The sequence below is a fragment of the Syngnathus floridae genome, chromosome 6 (genome assembly GCF_059516105.1).
Source record: "Syngnathus floridae isolate MCC-2025c chromosome 6, RoL_Sflo_1.0, whole genome shotgun sequence".
Taxonomy (NCBI): Eukaryota; Metazoa; Chordata; class Actinopteri; order Syngnathiformes; family Syngnathidae; genus Syngnathus; species Syngnathus floridae.
The window spans coordinates 15,244,524-15,268,895 of NC_142418.1; the positions used below are offsets into that span (position 1 = coordinate 15,244,524).

General features: G+C 42.9%; 1 protein-coding gene across 2 annotated transcripts in view; it reads left to right on the plus strand.

Moving 5' to 3' along the window:
* The window catches only part of plxnb2b (plexin b2b), a 105,577-nt gene that overhangs the window by 70,571 nt on the left and 10,634 nt on the right, over positions 1-24,372 (plus strand). For both annotated transcript variants that reach the window (XM_088378545.1, XM_088378547.1), the window contains 23 exons: positions 2,693-3,807; positions 3,890-4,078; positions 4,144-4,269; positions 5,853-5,953; positions 6,978-7,104; positions 7,425-7,584; positions 7,864-7,975; positions 8,875-8,986; positions 9,466-9,567; positions 9,642-9,731; positions 10,407-10,494; positions 10,634-10,818; positions 12,417-12,565; positions 13,258-13,369; positions 14,053-14,189; positions 15,060-15,242; positions 16,146-16,242; positions 18,461-18,658; positions 19,602-19,781; positions 20,477-20,613; positions 20,972-21,072; positions 21,139-21,368; positions 23,206-23,387. In XM_088378545.1, coding sequence (XP_088234671.1) covers positions 2,695-3,807; positions 3,890-4,078; positions 4,144-4,269; positions 5,853-5,953; positions 6,978-7,104; positions 7,425-7,584; positions 7,864-7,975; positions 8,875-8,986; positions 9,466-9,567; positions 9,642-9,731; positions 10,407-10,494; positions 10,634-10,818; positions 12,417-12,565; positions 13,258-13,369; positions 14,053-14,189; positions 15,060-15,242; positions 16,146-16,242; positions 18,461-18,658; positions 19,602-19,781; positions 20,477-20,613; positions 20,972-21,072; positions 21,139-21,368; positions 23,206-23,387 — 4,211 coding nt within the window. In that variant the 5' untranslated portion in view covers positions 2,693-2,694. The remainder of the gene's footprint in view (positions 1-2,692; positions 3,808-3,889; positions 4,079-4,143; positions 4,270-5,852; positions 5,954-6,977; positions 7,105-7,424; positions 7,585-7,863; positions 7,976-8,874; positions 8,987-9,465; positions 9,568-9,641; positions 9,732-10,406; positions 10,495-10,633; positions 10,819-12,416; positions 12,566-13,257; positions 13,370-14,052; positions 14,190-15,059; positions 15,243-16,145; positions 16,243-18,460; positions 18,659-19,601; positions 19,782-20,476; positions 20,614-20,971; positions 21,073-21,138; positions 21,369-23,205; positions 23,388-24,372) is intronic.

Below are 24,372 nucleotides of genomic sequence, written 5' to 3' on the forward strand. Positions count from 1 at the left end.
GTCGCTATTAACTTCACGGTCAACAATGTGGTCAGAGAGGAAGTCACGCTCCAGTTACTGTCCATATTTACTAATGCGGCCGATATTTAGACTTGCTGGCCTTCCCTTTTTTTTTGGATTGCCCAATTATCATTGTATTTATTTTTATTTATGTTTATTATTTTATTATTTATCTAATATTTCTTATATATTATTTTATTATTATTATTTTATATTATGGAAATGTATTTAGAAACAAATATATGAATTGAGTTTACCAGGAACTAGCCACACATTTTTTTTTTTTTTTTTTTTTTGCATTTCCTCCAGTAATTCAGAAATGATGACACGCCTGACTTTCAAGACTCCACTGTGTTTTCAAAACGCAGCCCACAAACACCCAAACAGCAAGAAGTCAAATGTCATCCGACTCACCACACAGCTTGAACCGACGTTGAATCCTCTAAACTAGAAACATGTCTATGAAAGTCACTTTGCCGCCACTCTGAATTATTTTTTTTTTCTGGGAAGGCCTTCTGCCTTGTCGCGCCAGCGTCTGAGGTCTTCAGGCTTCATTGCCAAAACGTCGCTCTGCGCTAAAAAATTCAGCTCTGAATAGCTCACGGCAGCCAACATTTCTCATCTTCACGCTCGATCGACTTTATTACGGCCGTCGTTTCCCTCTCTCACCCCAACGTTTTGTTTGTCTTACTTATGAACTTTTTGTTCCCGCTAACAAAAACTAGAGCGGCTCATTGTGTTTGCTATAATAGCCGTTACATATGTATTTGACGTTGTCAGTCTTCGCCGCCGTCCTTGAAATGTTTTCTCAAAAGTTTGTCTGGAAACATAATTGAAATAATATTTTGTATTTTGAAGAAGTATTGTAGAAGCGGAACAGAAGTTGAAATCCGAGACCTCAGCTCAGTGAGCATCCAATAAAGCGGTTCTCTCACCACACAAGTTCTCAATCATCGCCAGCCCACCGTACTATCGAAATAAAGCCGAAATAAATGCAAATCATGGACTCCAAGAAGTCCTGCGTAGGAGGTTGGCTTTTATTAGTCTGTCACATAAACGTCCCCTTAATGTACTTCTCGGGCTTTTTCGCTTAGCGACGGCATCTCTCATCCTGCCAACTCGACATTTTTTCTTTAATTAAAGCATAAAAACAAAACAATTGCTCACATTTCAACGCCGGATGGGCACAGACTAGCGTTTTATTGCTCAATTTGGATGTTGATGAAATGTTTTAAAACATCATAAGACATTTATGCAGAGATGTTAGCGGGCTAGCTGCAAATATGCGTGCACGTCCATTTTCACCTCCACCTGAGCAAACGGCGCCGAGCGTGGCCCACGCACACACCCGAACCTCAGCTGTTGCTCCGTAACGACGACGGCGGTGTTTTACAAGGCTCATCTTTTCATATTTTTTTTCTCGAAGCACTTGTGGCGGTATCATTTTTTATGCTGCTAAATTTGGAACAGGTCCAAAGCTTTCTAAACGGGCCAGCCAGAGCCCCGGAGAGCCCATTTACGATCATTCTTGAGTTTGGTATCAATTCATTACAAAACTCTCAAAGACAACAAGGTGAAGAGATTGTATATCAATGCAAATAGTTTCTGGCAAAGCAAAGTTTCCAAACTAGTTAGAAAATAGATTTATCAAAGCAGTCACGATAATTCTTTTTCAAACCAAGAGTGATGAAAACTAACAAATAGCAAAACAAAATTAAAAACAACATGTTCGTCGACAAAATACATTTTGCTCTAAAAAACTAATTAAAACCAACTGAATTTAATTGAACATTAAACTTCCTTTAATGACTAAAATCATTAAATGTCGTCTTCCAAAACACAAACTTTACCTTCAAATATTCCACCTTGATAAAGAATAAACCTAAAAACCTATTTAATAAAAACCCACAAATATTTAAGTGACACATAAGTCACCAACTCTAATCTGGGCCCAATTGTCTGCTTCTGTCGCATTCAGCAAAAGCAATCTCGAAGAACCTCTGAAGTATTTTGACCGTGATTTGTCACCGGCAGAAAGTAGAAAAGCAAGCAACAAACACATGAAACAATATATCACGCCTTGGCGGAGGTAATAAATCTCCAAAACCGACCGAGTTACTTTTTGTTTCTCGACTGTCTAAAGTGGTTCAAAGTAACTAACTGTCATGCGAGTGGGAGCAGGTGGTGCCGACTTTTGGCTCCTGGCGGCCTTATTAGCTCGAGGCAATCTTTTATCCCGCTAACCTAAATCTACACAACAACAACTTCACCCATTTTGAAGGCAAAGTGTGCACCCCCCTGCTGCTTTGCATCCACACACAAATATTTATATTTAATGGCAAATTTCATTTTCTTTTTTTTTTTTGCTGCTCATAGCCATGACAAATGGCATTCAACCGAAGTAATCCATGCGTGTCACAGTGAACAGCTGTTACATGAACTAGTTTTTTTTTTTTGCCCCTAAACAAAATAGTTCTCCAGAAAACAGGTCACTGTCGGGATTATTTATAGTGTAACGGGGTCACAGTGTAGTTGTGTCTCTTGGGTTAGTGTGGCAGGTAAAACGCCACCTTTGCAACTCTTTTGTTTCCATTCTTATGTAAAAAAAAGAAGGGTACTTAAGATCGTGCCAGGTGGTGCACCGCTATTGATATTTCTTTTATAGTTCTTATTTCATTTTGTTTGTCCGCAGAGATGGCAAGCCGGGTCTACCTCCTCCTCTTCCTCGCTTGCCAGTCGACATTCGCCTCCCAGGAGGGTTTCCCCGAGTTCACCTCGGACACGCCCATTAACAACGCGGTGCGGGACCCTCGCACTGGCCGCGTGTACCTGGGGGCCGTCAACGCCGTCTACCAGCTGGGGCCCTCGCTGCGACTCGAAGGCCGGGCGGAGACGGGCCCCCGGAAGGACGCCAGGACCTGCACGCCGCCGGCTTCGGCCTGCCAGGACACCAAACTCATGGCTAACATCAACAAGCTGCTGCTGGTGCATCCGTCCAACGGCTCGCTCATCGTCTGCGGTAGCCGTTACCGGGGCATCTGCTCCCTGCTCAACCTGTCCAACGTGGAGCAGGAGCTCTACTACAGCGACAACAAGGGCGAGCGGACTTACGTGGCCAGCATCGAGGACAACGTCAACGTAGTGGGCGTCATGTCCACCTTCGTTAAGGAGGCGCACAAGTTTGACGTGTTCCTGGTGGGCAAAGGCTACGGAAGCCTGGACAGCACAAAGATCATCACCACGCGCATTCTGCAGGATTTCCGCGAATGGGTAGTGTTCGAGAGCATCATCGAGGCCTCCACCATCCAGACCATGCCCTTCGGGCCCAGGTACCTGCACGACTTCAGGCACGCCTTCGCCGCCGACGGCTTCGTTTACTTCGTCTTCTCCCGGACGCTGGACGGTACCGATAACAAAAACGTGACCTTTGTATCTCGCCTGTGCGAGAACGACCACCATTTGTATTCCCACACGGAGCTCCAGCTCATGTGCGGTCAGGACAACCGCTACAGCAAAGTCCAAGCGGCCTACGTGGCCTCGCCGGGCAAGGAGTTGAGTCGGGTCATGACGGAATGGGGCACGTACGGGAAAGTCCAGCCCTGGAATAAAGTGCTCTTCATGGTGGCCAGCTCGGAAGACGACCACAGCGACTCGGCTTTGTGCGTGTACACGCTCAACGCCATCAACGAGCGTCTGGTGGACATCATCACCGCCTGCTACAGCGACTCGGGGAAAATTTCAGGGTTCCCCGCCGTGGACATCCCGTATTCCTCAAAGACAGCAGAGTTCTGCACGTCCAAGATTGCGGTGAGGGCTCTTTTTTTTTCCTCCCTCTTGGTGGAGTCCATCCGAAAGTTGAAGCATATCTTTATGTTCTTCTGTCATCCAGAAAGACACGTTGGAGCAGTACAAGTGCGGCGGTGATTTCCTGCCGACGCCTCTGGCCAGCAAACCTCGCTTCGCCTTGAAATCCAACGCCGTGTTGATCAAGCCGGGCCTTCTCACCGCGGTCGCCGTTGCCGTGGAGAACGATCACACCGTCGCCTTTTTGGGCAACAGCCAGGGAGAAGTCTTCAAGGTAGACATGAGCCCGGCTTGACCTTTCTTAACACATCCACGGATCTCGTTATTTTCTTTCTGCAGGCTCACCTGACCTCCCCGTCGTACGTGTACGGCAAGGCCCCCGGCGACACCTTGGGGGAGAAGGTGAACAAGAACCTTTTCTTCGATATGGACCAGAGCCACCTCTACATCACCACAGACAAAAAGGTGCCTCCACTATTTTTCATTTACTCAGCTTGAAAATTTGCTTTGGATGAGAGGGTCATTTCTTTCCTTGAACTTCACCGTTTGAGAATCTCAGCTACTTTTTGTTGTCGTGCTAGCTGGGAAAACTATTTGTATGCCTGACACAAAAAAAAAAAGTCAGTTTGCCTCACCACCACAATTTTATTTACTGACCGTTTGAATTCCAGAATAGCGGGGAGAAGCTGCTCGGTAATTCGGAGGTGTAAGGAAGGCGAGATGATGTTCGTTCAACTTTGGTACTTTCCAAAGATGTGCAGCTAGGAGCTATGAGGAGCAAGCGAGTCTATTTACCATAAGTTAGGCTGAAGACGATTGGGGTTACGACGAGACAAAACAAAAAGGTAGCAAACCAAACGTTAGCGCATATCGAGGTGCTACACGCGGCGCTCTCGTGGTTTTCCTCGATATAAAAAGGGCGGGCAAATTCACTCCTAAAAAAAAAAACTCACGGAATATTTAATGCACCTTACTGACATTTATCGCGTGGCACTTAAATTCAACCTGTGCATTACCTGCAGCGGAAAAAAAAAACATAATGGACGCCCAGAAATTAATTTTCAAACCATCCCTAAGGGGAAAGTGTGGGAATTGCGTACGCCAAAGAGGAAAGAGCTGTTTGCTGTGCCTGTCTGATAATCGACTGCTCATAAATTGTTTCTAAATCCCCATCATAGTCACGGCGGCGGAGAGGTTTTAACGCAGCTGACACCTTACGTCCAACGGTTATAAAAACCAGAAGGAAAAAAAAAAATACTTCTTCGCTTTTGCTGCGCCATAAAGTCAAAGTGTGCGTGAAAAATACATCTGCCGCTGCCGTGATAGAGCAGGAGAATCATATTTTCGGGCTTAAGTGGACTGAGAGACAGGACATCTGTCTAATTTCTACCCTCAAAAAACAATATTGGTAAATCGGTTAAAAAAAAAAAGATTCAATCAAATGAATGTATAAACATTTTTTTCCTGAATTAAAAAGTCATTTTCGATTTATTGTAGTGTCCAATAGAAGCCTTGCATCTCCATTTTTTTAATTAATTAATCTTTTTGGAATATTTAAATACCTTAACTTTTTAATATTAAATTAATTAAACAATTTAAAAAATCTGTTTTTTAAAGAATATTAATGAAATATAAATGATTAAAAACTAAATTATTATACTATATAATTTACATCATTTAAAACAAACTAAAATCATTTAAAATATTGTAAAATTATTTTTGATTAATATTTAAAAATTTCAAATATGTTGCCATTTTGGCATGATTAAAAAAAAAAATCTCTACAGAAAAGCAGCTGTGTGAATTAATGAACGGAAAATCACATTAAGGAGAAATTTCCACTATTGTCAACAGAAATGATTATCCAACTGGATTGTAAATAGACCAAATAGATTTTGACTCCCCGAGGCCGTGACAGAAGTACCGGCCGGATTATTCAAAGAGGCTTCTTTTGTGACATCGCGTGCCTCCGAAGCCTCGCCCGCCGGGCCGCTCGTCTTCCCTCGGGTGACCGCCGACTGATCACGTGACGTGCGCTCATGCCGCAGATCACCAAGGTGCCCGTGGAGTCGTGCCTGCAGAAGAAGGACTGCCAGTCTTGCGTCAATATGAGGGACCCTTATTGTGGCTGGTGTGTGCTGGAGGGCAGGTGAGAAATACACACACACTGACGCACGCACACACACGCACGCACACAGGCAAAGTTCCAGCTCCCCAACACATGGGAATGTTTTGCACAGTGTTTTACGACGGACGTTTTTACTAACCCACATTGTTAATATCCCGTCTCTCTCGCTCGGTGCAGCCAGCAGAAATTAAAGCAGTTTGTCAGCCGCGTGCGGCGAAATGCACTCTCGCCGGCTTCTATTCATGCGTACAATGCTGATGTTTGCCACATATTTGCCTGGATTGATTGCGGGGATCAATAGCTGCCTCGTCGGCCTGAAGCTTCATTTTGGAAGAATGTGCATTATGCTACCACGAAATGAGTGCAGCGCTTTTCAACCCGTGTTAAGTAGGGAGGGATGGATGGATGGATGGATGGATGGATGGATGGATGGATGGATGGATGGATGGATGGATGGATGGATGGATGGATGGATGGATGGATGGATGGATGGATGGATGAGAGTGATGAAGGGAGTGATGGAGGGAGTGATGGAGGGAGTGATGAAGGGAGTGATGAAGGGAGTGATGGATGGAGGGATGGATGAGGGATGAATGGAGTGATTGATGGATGAATGGCGTGATGGATGGAGGGCAGGAGGGATGGATGGATGAAGAGATGAATGGAGTGATGGATGGAGTGATGGATGGATGAATGGAGCATTTGGATGGATGAATGGATGGATGGATGGATGGATGGATGGATGGATGGATGGATGGATGGATGGATGGATGGATGGATGGATGGATGGATGGATGCGTGATGGAAGGAGTGATGGGGATGGATGGAATATTTCTTGAACTATTAGAAAAATGAAGTTGCATTTTTTGCAGGAAGAAATTTGTCAGTTGGACTTACTATTCGTCATTCTTTCCAACAGCACATTGTGAGAAATCTTTTAGCATTTCTGAGATCTTCAAAATGGGGGTTTAGCTTTTTTGTGCGCTTTGAGATGTGGAACTGACGCTTTAGGGCCTGTGCGCGTGCGCTCACGCTGCGTCTGCAGGTGCACCAGGAGGTCTGAGTGCCGGCGGGCAGAGGAGAAGAATGGCTGGCTGTGGAGCCCGCGGCAGCAATGTGTCAAGATCGTCTACTTCTACCCTTCCAACCTCTCGTGCAAAAAGACCCAGAAGGTAGCTCGCTCGGCTCTCCTCTTTCCATTTTTGTTCCATCTGTTTGTTCTTCACACTGTGATGAACGCTTGCCACCGAGAGTCCAAAAGCCGGGGCTCAGGTTTATTCCTGCTCCGTATCGACCCGAACCGGCTTATTATACCTGAGCCCTTGAAGACGGAGAGACTCCATTTTTCGCCGTGCTTTTTTTTCTTCTTTCTGATTCTTGTGTTTGCCTTTTTTAAACGTACACACCTGAAATCCACCCAAATTTGTTTTCCCTAAAATTAATTCCAAAATAATACAAACGACTGATACATTGACGTTCCGTCGCGTCCTAGGTGAAGATCAATATTTCCTCCCTGCCCGCCATCGGCCCCTCGGACCGCCTGCGGTGCTCCTTCAAGACGTTCCACAGCGACGGCGTCATGTCCGACTCGGGTCAGGTCACGTGCGACCTGCCGCCGCCGTGGCTCATCCCGCACACCAGCGGGCACCGAGGTACGCTGCATTTTTTATTCCATCGCCCGAGAGGGAGTTACGTTCATAAATAAATAAATCACCCTCGTGAAATATAAATGAGCCCACCTGTATTAAATATAAAGCAGAGGAAAAACTTGTGCTTTTTCCACTGACCACAATTATTCTTTTTTATGATCATTTTGTTTTTTATTTATTTATTTTTATATTTATTATGATTATTTTATTATTATTATTTCAAGTAGCTTCCAGCACACATTGCAGAACAAACTCTTAAAAGTGTCTGCGACTCGCCCTCAGATTTTGTCGCCGTGCCGGTGAAGATCTTCGTCAACGAGACGGTGGAGTTGGCTACACGCGACTATCAGTTCTACAACTGCGCCGCCACCGTCATGAAGTCGGAAAACACGCCGTGAGTGCCACCTGTCACTCGGATATCCTGCTGAGACGCGGCACTGTGTGTGTATGTGTGTGCGTGCAAGCAGATGAATGGAAATGGTAACGCCTGCTGCTCCCCCCCTCCCTATTTTTTTTTATTATTATTACCAAGGGATGGAAATTGCCCGTTTCCTTTTCATTAATCAAAATAGGAAAGTCGATTTGGCCATGTTTTCTTTCTTTGCTTCCAATTTTTTCCCTTTTCACGCCGCGGCGCCGGTGATGAACGAGCTTTGCTTATATGACGTGGGCCAGATCCATTTTGCTGTCAGCGACATGGATTTTCATGCCTGATGCCCTTTGATGAGTTTGCATCTTTAAACATGCGCTTTTTATCTTCTGAGATTACATTTAACGGGACAAGATAACAAGTTCCGCACGGGCGCCGTCTGCCTCGCAGTCAACGGTTCCGTGTTTGAATCCCAGCCCTGAGCTTCAATGTGTCGCTGTTTTCCTTCCACTTTTCCCCTAAATGCAGTCAAGCTCTAAAATATCCATTAAGTGTGAGTGTAAATTGTCGTTTGCTATTATTATGCATATTAATACGGATTGTTTTGATAATAGAATTTTACTCTTGGTTGCCATTAAGTGCACAACATAATAGCTTGATGCAACAATGCTCAAAGTATTGGACAAAAAAAACAACTAAAAATAAAGACTGAAATACACAAATTATTAGACACAATACAAAAATATTGAGAAAAATAAAATATGTAATAATATATCAAATATATATAAAATAAATCGGACAAAATAGACAAATATTGGACAAAAATAGACAAAAACATTACACATAGAAAGACAATGGAAATAGTACAACAAATATAAATGTATTAAAATGATTTTTTTTAAAAATGAGTCATGTGTTTGCAGGTGCATGTCATGCGTGGCCAGTCCGTGGGGTTGCCAGTGGAACACGCACAACCACGCCTGCACCGATTTGGACGACAGCGCCCCGTCCCCGAGCATCATCAAAGACCGAAAGGTCGGTCGGTCTCCTCGCTCGGCAAAAAAAAAAGTTTCTGACTGAGAAAGTCATTTAAAAAAAAAAAAAAAAAAAGTAATTCCGCTATCAGCCGTCGTCATCTCGCGGGACATTTATTGGCGGCTGTGTCAATTTACAAGTCAGCAGATGTTAGCCCGATAGGCTTCCTATCTGCCGCTGCAGATGAGATTCTCGGTTACAGCGCGGCGCTTTCCGCATTTGCATTGTAAACTAGGATGCTACGTGCGCAGTCGAGCGTAGACCTCCGCCAAGGCCGAGCAATCAGAGACACTTCACCACGGAAATAGCGGCATGCAAAAATATTCATGCTGCGGTGATGTCATCATATGAAAAACTTTATTTCCCAACATGGGTGATTTGCTGCGCCAGCTTGAGCGCCACCCAGTGTCAAAAGCGAGTTTCTGTGCGAAAGGCTCGACTATAATCACGTTGAAATCCACATTGTGATGCCTCACCAGGGAGGAAAGTGTCCTCAGTTTGAGAATCCCGACCCCATGCTGATCCCGGTGGGCTACAAGCAGTCAATCGGCTTCCAGGGCATCAATTTGGACCTTTACCAGGTAACGCCGAGTTCCACCCCGTCGCTATGCGGAGCGAGGTTGGTCGGGATCATCCTTTGTGCGTTTTCGCTCAGGGTCGTGTTTTCACCATCGGAACGGAGCTCATGAATGTGGAAGAAGTCATCTCTGAGGACGGACCTTTTTACACTTTCAGTGGATTCAACGTGAGTCTGGCTTCAATACATTTCGATGCAATTTTCTTAGAATTCTGAAATATTACGTTCTGAAAGTTACACTGCCTACTCCAATAATATATATAATATCGTATATAATAGAAGTATATAGTATATAATATTATTTATTTATTTATGCATTAATTATTATTATTATTATTATATAATAGATATAAATTACGCAAAAGGTGAAGATACAAAATCGTTGGACTTCAACCACGATTGCACTGAACATTTAGTGGCAGCCATGAAACTTTAATTCCACTCCCCTGCAAAAACAAAAACATAAATGTAAATAGGCCACTCTAGTTCTCAGCCGCTCATTTCCGATTTGGCTTTGCTCACACATGAAAACATCCCGCATGTGCTGACCCTCAAATTGCACGTTAGATTAAGCAATGAAAAGCGAATTGGTTCTAACCAGAAGGGCACATGCAGTAATTAATTAGCATATAAAGTGTATACAGCTGTCATGTAAAATCATATGAACATGAATATCTCGTTCTGTGGGTATGAATAGGCTACCAATATAATTAAAGTAAGATATGCTCAATATATTTTTTTTTCTCTACATGAGCAGCGGCGGACGAGCGTACATCTGAAGGGCTTAAGTGCCGATAATCAGCGGATAGACCATTAATCATTTATGTTTCTCCCCACGTTTAGTTTTCCTACGATGAATCACCGGAGACAAACGTTGTTCTTTACGTGAAGGACAAGGAGCTTGGCAAGAAGATGGACAGCACATTAAACGGTATGTTCGCATAGCCGAGGCTCCTTACCGGTTTGAGGCGCAGTATGGAGAACTTTAAATATACTCCGATACCTACGCACCGATACCAGCGTGAACATTTCTGTTCTCTTTTTCTGACTTGGTTTGTTTTGTGTTTTAGTCACCTTGTACAACTGCTCGGTGGGACGAGAGGACTGCAGTCTGTGTAAGAACGCCGACCTCAATTACAGATGCGTGTGGTGCGCCAGGCACAAGGCGTGCGTGTACGACCGGCTGTGCATGCCCGACCAGCACGACGCCGAGGACCCTCGCGAGGCCGAGTGTCCCGCCCCCCAGATCACGGACGTGAGTTGTTCATCACTTGCGTGAGCGATTAGTGGCAGGAAGGCGTTTCCTTCGAAGATTGGATTTTCAATTGGAGCAGTTTATAATCCAATGTTGTCCTTGTGTGACAGCATAAGTTTGTTTCTCCTTGAGGATCAAATGATACTTTGTTCGAAAAGACTTAAGAGAAGTCTTGTTTTTTTAAATTCATTGGTTCTTTCTAATATTACAAAAATTTAGTCTGGAAAGTCGGGATTTAACGGGGAAAGCATTTATAGTCATTTTTATTGAGTATATTTTTGCAGGCAATTTTTATGAGATTAAAGTTGAAGTATTATAAGTATAAACTGGAATATTAAATTATAAAATATAATACAAATATTTTTTCCTCTTAGATTAAAGTAAAAAAGTTGACTAAATTCAACTGTTTGACAAGAATAAAGTTGTAATATAAAGTGAATAAATTTGAACTACAAACTAAATTAAAATATTTTAAAATGAATTCAAAAAAGTCCAACAAAACTTGGATTTTTTTCAAAATTTTGTGGGGGAAAAAAAAAAGCTTAATTTATTTATGATTAAGATATAATTTCCCCCAAAAAATCTATTTATTGTGATAAGTCGCAAATGTACGTCAAGACCACCCTTGCCATTTTATAAGAAATGTAGGGATGGTAATTTTCTGAAATAAAGAATTTTATTATTGTTTTTTACCAATTTACTGAGGGCAAAGATCTAATTTTGCAAGCTAAAGCCAAATGTTAGTTTCCAAAAAGGTGCCGACTGCGAGGCTTGAAATAATCAATGGCAACCGCTTATTATATGTTGTCCTTGCCTGAAAGCAGAAGTTTGTTTTCCTTGAGGACCTCACAAGTGCACGGGATCAATGTCTTCTCCGCTCAGCCTTTATGTCATTTAGAGAGAAAAATTATGGGGTAAAAAAAAAATGGCAATTGAGCAAGGCCTTAACATGAAAATAATTGTATTGACTCAGCAATCAAAAGATGTCCATGTTCCAATGTCTGCTGGCTCAACTAAGGCCAAACAAACAGACAAGCTCCTTTTTTTTTAACGACTGTTTACTTTTACATGCATTTTTAATACGTAAAAAAACATCTCACTGACTTATGTTTATAAAGTTTTATCTTCCACTGCAAAACATATTTGCTGTGCAAGCTCATGAGAGCTAATACAACAAAGATTTTGCTACGCCCGAGGCTCAAAATGCATTGCTGCCCAAATTTACGAATCCATCTGCTCCAAAGACACAACAAAATTTTTTAATAAGAACTTTGCATTATTGCGCTTTATAAAACATGTCACAATAACAGTTAAAGGGAAATTAAAGACTGACACAATTTGTGCATTGTAATAAGTCAATGGGCATTATGTCCACCAGGGGGCAGCATAGATCGACATTGATTTGACAATGAACCACAGAAGTAGACCGTTGCAAATAATTTATAAACCTCGAATCGTACTATCGTATGCTATAGTTTGTGTTCAAATTAATTGCTTAAAGGTTTGTTGTCGAATAAGGTCAGAGTTTTCCGAAAATAAAGTCGACATTATGAGAATAAATTTGAACTGTGTTTAAATGTTTGTTCTTGGTGGTGCAGATCATCCCTCGCTTTGGCCCTTTGCAAGGCGGCATCTCCATCACCATTCGTGGCTCCAACCTTGGAATCCACAAAGAAGACATTAAAAACATCACTGTGGTCGGCGAGCCCTGCATTCACCAGGAGGATAAATATTCCGTCTCTACCAGGTAACATCCCCAAAAATAATTTAGGCTATGTAGCTTTGTAATTTTAGGAGTCAGGCCAAATGGGGCGGAATAAAACGACGGCTACAATAATGTGTGCTAATGTTAACTTGCGGATTCAAATGAGCAACCACAGCGCACTCAACATGAGAGGCCCATCAATCATCCAAATGTGACCGTTGATGAATACCAGTCTTCGTTCCGCCTGCAAACGTGCCGATATGCTTTTACGCCGTGCTCGGGGAAAAAAAATACGGTTCGGTGATTGATGACCACGTATTCGCAATGGTCGTTTTTTTTGTTTTGGGAGTGCTGCAGATTTGCTGTCCAGTGGCGTCCCTCAGGGTCGGGAAACAGTCAATGCATTTGAGTCGCAAGGGTGTCACACAAATGGGCCGTGAAAAGGAAACGGGAAAAGATGCCGACCGCAAGTGTTGACATCTGCCGGCATGGACGCCAGAGCAAAATTCTCGGTGCCGCCATCTGCGAGCCGTGACACGGCGCTGGATTTACGGGCGCGCTGGGAACTCTTAAATTTTTTTTGTAGACGTTCACCTGCACCTGTTGGAAATGTTGCAAACTGCTTTATAGTTGTCATTTTATTTTTGTAATAAAAATAGTGTGGCGATAAAGGTGGAGTTTTGCGAGAGAAAAAAAACCCTAAATATGTCCCCCCCCCTTTTTTTTTTTTTCAGTGTGGTGTGCGAGATCGGCCCGGTGGCCCCCAACAAGCAATTCGGGGGCCAAGTGGAGGTGGAGGTGAAAGGCGGAAAGAAAGGAACTTCCTCCATGTTCTTCACTTACCGGGTAAACACCGTAAATCTCCCGCCCGCCTCCTCGAGCACCTCAAGATTTAATGGCGCTGCACGCTTTTAGTTGATTGCAGTTATTTTTTACTCGCGGTCTCAAAGAATCAAATCAAATTCTCACAATAAGTCCCGACTTTGTATGAATGGCAACAGGTGGATTTATTGTACAGTGAGTGCCCGCAAACTCATCCTGCTGCTTTTATGAATGTTGAAAAGTCATCAAGAAAGTAATGAAGTGACTTTTTTGAAGGTAACCATGGCAACGCAGCCGATCGGGAATCCTCGGCTTAAGCCGCGTCTGTGTTTTGAGCAGATCCCGACCTTGTTTCTCTGTAAAACGAACAGGCGGCGTTGCTTTTGAACTCTCCTTTCACATCTCCGGCGGCGCTAAAGCCCGCCCCCTCCCTCCCCCACCCTCCGGGGGGATTGCTCCGCCTTAAGTGTTTGCTCAGCAAATTGAGGCAGATGTGTGATCTATGCGCGAGAAACGCTTCTGATGAGCGCGAAATCAAGGATGGGAGCACGCCGGTCTTGTTCTCATGTGCACGAACAAGTGTTTGCCTCGGGGGCCGCGAGTCCTGCGTGCCGCCACGTGTGTGTGACTTAACTCGTAATGCTCATATTCGTGTTTCATCTGGCGAGTCTCGCTGACTCCAAAAACCCGTCGCCTCTCGTCAACAGAACCCCATCCCAGAGAAGGTGACGCCCAGTCGTGGCCCCAAAGCCGGAGGTACCCTCATCACGATCAAGGGACGCTTTTTGGAGACGGGCAGTAAAGATGACATCCAGGTTACCGTCGGCGATGTGGGCTGTGCTGTGTAAGGATTTACAGTCAATCAATATTCTCTGTTAGAGCTTGACAAACGTTATCCTCTGAAGGCCGCAAACAGAAAAATCAAAGCACCGGGTGACATTGACATTCTTCGACAATCAAGATGCGCTTTGCTTTATGGCTGCAGTATGTCTGTGATATTGTAAGCAGTTAAATCTGGTGGTTGATTGAGAAAGGGTTAAAAAAAAAATGGCACTCAAAGTGCCTTTGACCATTCAGTTGGACCACACTTTCTGAGAACTGCCCATTTATGTAGTGTCTGTCGTATGAAATACAAGAATAATATTTGAATATTAAAATAATATCAAAATATGAAAACAGTCATTTTTACGAATGTTTGAGATTAGTGTCAAAAATAATACAAGAATGCAGTCACAATTTTGCCAGAAAATTCCAAGGATATTATGAAAAGATGTGCTAACAGAAGTTTGAATTTTATGCAATATCAGAATGTAAAAATAAATTGTGTGTATAGTGTAGCAGCCATTTTATGATAACCAAATATCTTAGTTGTGCATAAAAATCATAATTTTACTCTGGTTCATTTGAGTTTGTTTACTTCATTAAAATACAACCAGAAAGAATGCCTCTAAAGTTAGCGTTATCCGCGCTAAAGCTAATATGGTGCTGAATCTCAACTTAACTTTCTTTTCTCTGGTGACCTTAACTTTGGTGTCACATCGGCATTCCAACAACACCAATCCGCCGTGACATTTTTAGGGAGAGGTAAAAATAACGAGCCAGGGAAGATTTAACAAGCTGTCGGGCCGTTTCCGCTTTGGCCCGCGCCGACCTGGCGTCACCTCTCACCTGCGGCCGCCGCTGAAGTTTTTTTTTTCCCCCCCGCTGTCGACAGGGAGCACTTTGGTGAAAATATCACTTGCAGAACGGGGAAGTATCTGGCTGATAAGGTGCCCTCTGACCTGCTGGCTGTCACAGTGAAGTACGGGAAGGTTGCCTTCACACACATCCCCAGTGCCTTCCAGTTCTTGGAAAACCCCAACGTGCTGGAATTCCAGCCAAAAGCCAGCTTTGTCTGGTAAGTGATACACACAACATCAATAACACCGAATGTGCTTTCTTATTTGTTAGTTTGCGCTGACTCCTTCACTAACTCATTCACAAACTCTAACTTACTCACTCAAATATGTCATGACAACTACACAGTGAGTGAGTTGGTCATATTAATCGGTAAATTGAATAGTGCCTCACTCACTCACTCACTCACTCACTCACTCACTCACTCACTCACTCACTCACTCCCTCACTCACTCTTTCACACACTCACTCTTTCAGTCACACTTTCAGTCACTCACGCTTTCACTCACTCTTTCACTCACTCTTTCACTCACTCACTCACTCACTCACTCACTCACTCACTCACTCGCTCACTCGCTCACTCTTTCACTCACTCACTCTTTCACTCACTCACTCTTTCACTCACTCACTCTTTCACTCTTTCACACACTCACTCTTTCAGTCACACTTTCAGTCACTCACTCTTTCACTCACTCTTTCACTTACTCTTTCACTCACTCTTTCACTCACTCTTTCACTCTCTCTTTCACTCACTCTTTCACTCACTCTTTCACTCACTCTTTCACTCACTCTTTCACTCACTCACTCACTCACTCACTCACTCACTCACTCACTCACTCACTCACTCACTCAATGACTCTTTCACTCACCAAACCACCAAGTTGGCAACTAATAAACTCAAATTAGTGAATGAGAGAATGAATGGGTTTTTAAGATGGTTAAAAAGAAAAAAGCTAAAAATGAAATACAATGCCCTTAGGTGGCACGGCTTGACATCCGAGTTCTTCTCCGATCACGCCATTATTTTCCGTAGCACGGCTTTTGTTTGTGTAAGTCTCCCCCATCGCTTCAATGCAATTTGTAAGCTTGTTCATGCGTGTCTGTTGTCATGTTCGTGTCGCAGCGGCGGGAGAAACATCGTGGTGACTGGCTCGAATTTCGACATCATCCAGAGAGCCGTCATGATGGTCCAGGGAGAAGACAACTCCACATCATTCGAGGTGTGTGTGCGCACGCTTCCCATTTCATTTTCAACTCCCTATAATTATCCTCGCTATTGTCCCCATCTATGTGTTCTCTCGCAATCATCATTTCTTCCCTCACTTCATTTTCTCTTGTGAATGCATTTCTTTTTATATCCTTTTTTTTTTTTTAAACCTGCTCCCCGCCTGTCCATCCATCTCGAGACAGCAGTGATTCATTCAAACCTCGTCAAGCGTTTCTTCCGCCGACGTTGCGCCCCGCCCCTTCCCCCCCTCGCACTACTGTCGGCGCCAGCCTCCGCAGATCCCGGCAGATTACTTAAGCCAGTATTACCTCATCTTACTTCCCGGTCCATAAATCCTCAAAACCTGTAGGATTGCAGATAGCGGCAAAATAAAACGCGCCCCTCCATCTTAAGATTGACTGTGGCGGGGTGAACTTAAAAGCAGCTTGGGCTGTCCTCCAGTGTTAGCGGACGGTGCTAAGCAGCAGAAAAATGTTGATCATTTCCTTTGCAGGGCTCAATTTAATGCCGGTATTAAGGTTTGCGGGAGATTATGCGGCTGTGTCGCTCTTTATCGCTCCACGCTCGCGGCCAAGTCTTGTGTTGCCAAGGCCGGCGAGAGAAGTGGCTAAGATGCGTGTTATCTCAAAGGCCTCGGCTGGTCACCTTCTTAAGCTTCTTGTGCTTTAAGTCATTGAACTCCACCTAAATGTTTACACGCAATATTTTTGCTGCTATCAACATGCACAGTGCATTGTTGCTTAGCCTCTTACAGTCATGATAGTTTGTTTTTTTTATAGAAAATAAATCACCAGTCTGAAAAGTTTTCCCGTACTTGATAATAAAAAAAAAAGTCCCTTAAGCTTATTTCCCTTTGGAGCCTGAAATTTGATAGGAATGCGTCAATCATAAGTAGATCCACAAAAAAGTTTCAAGGAGAAAATAGACAGGAAGTGTTAAGGCTGACTTTTTTTTTTTATTTCATTTTGGTTTCCGTCATTGCTTATGTGTCGAGTATGGCGGCAAAATTTAATGACTGGCCTTAAAACATAAATGTCTTAATAACTCAGCTCCAAAAGGTCAGTGCGAGACAATTTTTTGGGGGCGTGCACGATAAAGGTCTCATTGCACCATTGCAAACAAAAATAAAAAATATGTTGTACGTGTTAAATCAATTTTTTTTTTTTTTTGTATTAAGGGCAGATTTTTTTTCGTACCTCACGATATAATCCGGGTGGGGGGAATGTTCCGGAAGGGCACATTGCATCTTCTCTGTAGCAGATGGCAACGGAGGCGCCGACAGTGCCGGTGTGAAAGTTTGCCGCCCCTGCGATTGACGAGTTGAACTTGTTGCGTTGCTGCAGGAAGCACGTTGTTGGCTGCCAATGCAGTGACAAAAATATCACTTCCTCAGTCTGTTTATTGTAAAAAAAAAAAAAGAAACGAGGAAGCGGATGAGTCAATGTGGTTCTTGCTCAAAAGTAGGGATATTCGATACCCAATTTTTTTTAGACCGATACCAGTGAAAGTACTGAGTTGAGTAGCCACTGATACCGATACCAAGTACCAATACCAATAGCAAGCTTCCATCTAAAATGATTTGAAATAAAACTTATATATCCCAATGTAGAAACTTCCCTTAAAATTAGATTAAATTAACATACATTTGTAAAACGACCACAAGAGGGCCCGTAAGAAAGTACCGATACCTTGAAAGAAGATGTGCAGCATCTTCCAGTATCTACAATTGCAAATCTGGTCTTTTCGGATAAACATAAATATAAAAATAATCTAATAAATAAATAAATAAATAAATAAGTGAATTAATAAATAAATAAAGCTAGAAATGTTATTTAATTGTACACAGGTGCTACAAAGTTTTTGTCCCCTGAGGTTATGATACACGGACTTAGCAGTGAGCATCAAATCAAGGAATACTATGCTAACAGAAGTGAAAAAAAATTGGATACGGACAATTATTATAAGGACACTCTTGTCAAAATTGACCCTGAACATACGTACTATGCGTGCACGGAAATTAACTGCGTGTAAATGTTAAATATGATGCTCAAAGTGGGTAAGTGCATGAAACACACACTCGAGTCCTTTACGGCATAAATGGAAACTAGCCCACCTGTGTAATGATAGCGAATATACCGCCTCATATCTTTTTAATGCCTTTTATGTCAGCCTAAGTTCCGTTATTAACACTTACACCGTTCGGGCGGCAGGTCGCCCACGAGAAAAACGACACGGTCATCCAGTTCCGTTCGCCGCCGGTCAACGACTCCCTGGGTCACGTCGTCAGGACGTACATCAAGCTGGACAACTGGGAGAGGGACCTGAGGAACTTCGACTACCACCCGGACCCGGTTTTCTACGAACTGCCTAAAAAGGTTTTCACCGAGGCCAGCATCATCATCGTCATCGTGAGTGAAGGCGAAAGACGATCGGAAACGGCTTTATTGTTGACGTTGCGCTTGTGGTGTGACAGCGCTTGGTTTTTGCTGAGTCACTGTTTTGACAGGACGCTCGGGGAAGAATAGAAAGCGGCGGAGGGGGAAAAAAAATGACACTTTTCCCTCCTCCGTCGGGGTTACGATTGCATAATCGCTACGTGTTTATTCTTCGCACAATTGTGGTCCAATTAGACATTCAAATGAATCGGTTCCTCCTTGCTAATTCAATAAAGTTGAAGGATCCATTCAAGGGGGGTGACGAGCGATGTATAGAGCGGCCATTTTGTTGGGTTTTATTTTGGTGACTTCCTGTTTTTTATTTAAATGTAAGCGAAGGGATTACCATTGAAATCAAGTCAAAAAATGAAAATTTTGCACATTCAAATGCAAGGATTAAAAGGCTGATGAGAGGTAAACGCAGAATTACATGGAAATTATTCTGTGTACTGTTTATCTTGCCTTTCACAAACTTTTGGAGCCAGGCACCCGGTTCAACATCCCAGAGGCAATGACGTACCTTTCTCAACACACCACGCACCTTATTAAAAATAAAATAAATTCATCACATTTGAGAAGGCTAACACAATATTATAATGACTTGACAAAATGTGCCTGTGGATACGTTCTTGACTAATTATCCCTGTTCTAGTTATTGATTACAGTAAGTCAGGGTTGGGGGCGTGGCTAGCGGCCATAACATCTCCTCAAAGGTCGTTCTTTACGAAATGCAAAATAGTCATTTGTTGATCACCTTCCAAAATCCACAGCCAAACGACCGAATATGCACAAATAAATGCACAGCACGAAAAACCAATGCGGTGACCTCTTAGTTGTTTTGAAAGCTAGCTGCAAACAAGCTAGTCACGGTAGCTACTCCGGTTGTGACTCATTCTTAACACTGTCGCTCTTGCAGGGTCGAGGTTTCTCCAAAGCCATGACGGCCAAAGAGGCTCAGGCCTTCGTGGGCGACGTGCCCTGTCTGGTTAACACTCTTCAGGACGACAAGCTGTTCCTGGACCCGCCCCCCACCAAGCCTCGCTCTCGATCCCGGAGACACCGCCGAGACACTCGGGCAGAGTTGTTGGATCTCATGGTCAGAAACATATTAATCAAATTTTATTCAACTTTTTATTTTAATAAAAATAATAATAATATTTAGTATTATTTATAATACATATATATTATCAAATTTTATTCAACTTTTTATTTATATAAAAAATATACTTTTATTACTTTTATTCAATGATATTTTAGAAAACAAAATGATTTTAATTGTGCCTTATAGTTTGAAAAATACTAACCTTTCCACCACTACATTGAAATCTTGTTAGTTGTTCCACTCAATAAAATTCAAAAAATTGGACATATTCAAATTTTCACTATTTCATCGCCTTGCCCCGGCGATGATAATGACGATGATGAAGGGCGCCGTCAGCTCAGCTCCCAGTGAGCTATTGTTTCGTTTTCGGCAGTGTACGAAAAAAGCCACACGGTTGGACTCGTGACAGCGAAGGATGCTTCCTCCGGAAAATTCTGCTGATTTATGTCAGACACAATGCAGTCATGGATTTGTTCACTCAATACGGGGGCCACCAACTCACAGCGCTTTAAAACACTCAAACGCCCCACGGCTGTTCAGCAAAAAAAAAAAAAAAATGCATGACAATTATGTAGATTGGCCCCATCCTTTGTCGCTTTCAACCGCGGCCCCCTCCGTACGAGAATAAATTTTTAAAGCGGTTTTGATAATAACATTCCACCCTCTCTTTTTATGCCGTTTATCCGCAGATCAAATTTGGCAAAGGGGAGTGGGTGGTGGGCTCGGTGCAGTACGAGACCAAAAACGATTTGTCGCTCTACATCATCATCCCCGCCGTCATCGTGCCCATGTTGCTCATCATCGCCATCTCCGTCTACTGCTACAGGTAAGTCGCTCAATTAGGCGTGATATTTTGAATGCACAACATTTGAATTCTTCTATGATAATATTTAATATTTACATACCAACATAAGTCAGCATCGCTAACAGCTGTGTGTTTATCGAGTCCTTCTCCCGTTGCCATGTAATCATGTTTTCGGCTGAAAAGACACAGCGGCAAAAGGGAATAAATCATAATAATTACACCGACTACGGTTGAAAAGACTCATTTGACATAACTCAAAAATCAATCGGTGGCAGAGTGAACAAAGGCGAATATTTCTACAAGTGGTTTTAGGAAATGAGCTTTGGAATAGGAAGTGTGATCCCTCGCCGGCTCAAGTGTTTGTCTGAACCGTGTGCAGGAGGAAGAGTCAACAGGCCGAGAGGGAATACGAGAAGGTGAAGCACCAGCTGGAGAACCTGGAGGAGAGCGTGCGAGATCGTTGCAAGAAAGAGTTCACGGGTAAGGAAAATAAAATCAGATAAAGCCGTAAGTGAAGCTCCTCAACTCACTCCATGTGTACGACAGATCTGATGATCGAAATGGAGGACCACTCCAATGAACTGAGCGAGGGTCGCATTCCTTTGCTGGACTACAAGACGTACACGGACCGCGTCTTCTTCTTGCCCTCCAAAGACGGCGCCAACGACGTGATGATCACGGGCAAGCTGGACATCCCCGAGGCTCGGCGGGCCGCCATCACGCAGGCGCTCAACCAGTTCTCCAACCTCCTCAACTCCAAGACCTTCCTCATCAATGTAAGCGTGAATTATTATTTTTTTAAATCAATAAAGTGCAATTGGTGGAAAATAATGAAAAGCTCGTCAGGGTTTAGCGGCGTATTACTACCATCAAAACTCTATTTACCACTTTGCGATTTGCCTTCAAATAAAATCCATAAAAATTCATAAAAGCCATTATTAATATTAAACACCAAAGCCGTGGGAAAGGTGCAGCTTGTCAATAAAAGTAGAAAGCCGCTCTGTGGAAAACTTCACAAGATCCGATATAAGATCTACACATTTCAAGCCTCAGCTAACATGTCTGGGCCTCGACCCGTTCGATGGGATTTTCCATTTGAAATTGAGAGTGTTGCCAACTGTCCAGTCTGGATCAGATAAAAAAAAAAAAAACAAGGTGTGATATTCCACAGAGCACGGTTTCTGGAGATTATTATTGATATTTCAGCCTTTTTAAATGATCCGATTCCCTCTCAATGCTACGTCGCTAATGTTAACATACTAACATACATGTTCGCCATATCATTATTGATATTTCAGCCTTTTTTAAATGATTCCATTCCCTCTACGTCGCTAATGTTAACATGCTATCTTAGTTTACATGTTCCAGATTTATCCGGCTCGTTTGGTCTCGTAAAGTTACTTTACTGTTATTTTATGCTAAACATGCTAACTCGCCTTGTGGGGCGTATTAACGGATGTTTTTCCTCATGAAAATTGTATCAGGTGATAAACTGGATTTGTTTTGCGCCTCTGAATATTTGTAATTAATTGTGAGGAAACAACTCATATAAGTAATACTCGGGTCTTACTAGCGAGTTAAATCTTTTATCGCCCCCTTGTTAAACCCACACATCTGTGCCTGTTCACACTCCTACATCTCAGTGTGGAATCCTTTATTGGCTCCTATTTTCAATTCGCCCTGTCTTACCCTGGCGCCCACTGTCAGATGCTGACGGGTCCAATATTAGACGGCTGAAGACACGGCGGAGAAGCAGATTGGAAGGCTTCTAATAATCCAACTGTGCTGGCACACAAGCAGCCTTGGAGGTGTTAAATCTGCGAGAGCTTCCACTGCCTCTCATTTATGTTTTTTTTCCTAAGCTTTGCTGCAGAGCACCGCCATGTTTACCACCGTCGTTATTATTGGCTTGCCGTTGGTCGTTATTTTTTTTAAAAACATTTATGGAGGTACCTCCGAGTGAAAACCAACCACTAATGAAGTGTGAAATGTTGAAGCATAACACAAAAACAAGCGACAAACAAGAAAGCTAGCTAACACGTGTACTCTGCTTGGGTTTGTAAAACTAATGGGAATTTACAACAGCAGTCACAAAATATTCAAATCTTAACCTGTCGCGGTTAGCTAGCTCTTTGCTAGTTGGAAAAGTAAATGTCACAGTCTATATCAGGGGTGTCAAACTCATTTTTTTTCGCGGGCCGCATTGTAGTCATAGCTTCTTTCGGAGAGCCATTATGACCCAAATAAATGTATGAGCACCTCATATTATATACAGTAAAAGCTACAAAACAAAACAGACAAATAACGAGTAAAAACTGGTCAAATATTTAAAAAAAAAAAAGAAATTATTTAAAGTGAAGACAATTTGCAATTCTAGCAACGACACACAAAATTGATGCACAATTTGTCTTCGTGGGCCACATAAAATGATGTGGCGGGCCGTATCTGACCCCTGGGCCTTGAGTTTGACCCCTGTGGTCCATATTGCCACTTAGTTCTCCTTACTAAACATAACAAACTGCCTAATTAAAGTTCTTTGTTCACCAACTTAAATAATGCAGATAATGTGGAATATTTCTTAATGTTGCTAATTTTGTGTGTCGCCATTTGCAGTTTATCCGCACCCTGGAGCGCAGTAACGACTTCAACGCCAGGGCCAAAGTGTATTTCGCCTCCCTGCTGACTGTGGCTCTGCACGGCAAGCTGGAGTATTACACGGACATCATGCGTACGCTCTTGCTGGAGCTCATGGAGGAATACGTGCACAGTAAAAATCCCAAACTCATGCTACGTCGGTAAGGAAGGACTAACTTTTTATTCAAACCATGTTGTTCAAGAGGTATAAAAGAATTTGTTTTAATCATAAATACACATTTATTTTCATTTTCTATTCATTGTGCCTGAGGCACTTGCTCTTGTGGTAATCGCTAGAAATTTTCTAAATATTCATTTGGGTATGTTGGAAACTTTCCATATTAATTAATGGAAATTAGTTGGATATTTGTGCAAATTTTGGCCATGATGTTGTATTTTTTTGTCATAAAGGGAGTGAAATGAGAAAATCTCAAAGGCACTTAATGGTGATATTGACTTTAAGAGGACCTTTGGGTATGGGTCTAAATGCTGAAGTTATTTCCGAGGCTTATTTCACTGACATAGCCTGACCCGATACATATTTTGTCATCTCGCTGACAATTGCATCTTGTAAAAGTCCAAGAACCCAAGGCAGATATCTTGTTCGTCATCCCTCAGTTGTTATCGGGACGCACTTATATCACTCGAACTCTCTGCCGTGTTTTGCCACTTAGCCGTTGGCTGTTAAACGAATGTGCGTCTTAATTATCCCTCAGTGGAGAGGCTCATTATGTTGATTAGGTCATTGCACCAACACGATCCCCCCCCCCCCTTCTTAAACACATCTAATTAGGCATGCTAACCGCTATCAATGCATTGGGACGATGGAGGCCGCCGCCGGTGGGCATCTGTCATGAGAATACGACAAAGTGTCAACCGAGTAAGAAGTAGTTTGATGGACAGCGACACTGACAGGCTTTACAGAAATGCCTCGTCAACATTGTGCAGGAAGGCCGTCTGGAATGTGCATCACCGCATTCCAAGCTGTCAGCGCCATAATTGACCCAGCAGCACTAAAAAAAAAAAAAAAAAGACGCTCGTTAAGCATCCTTGACATTATTTGCTCCCATCGGAACAGATTAGAAGGGATGATTACGTTGGTTTTTATTAGGACGCTTTTAAAGATGATGTGTGGTCGAAAAATAA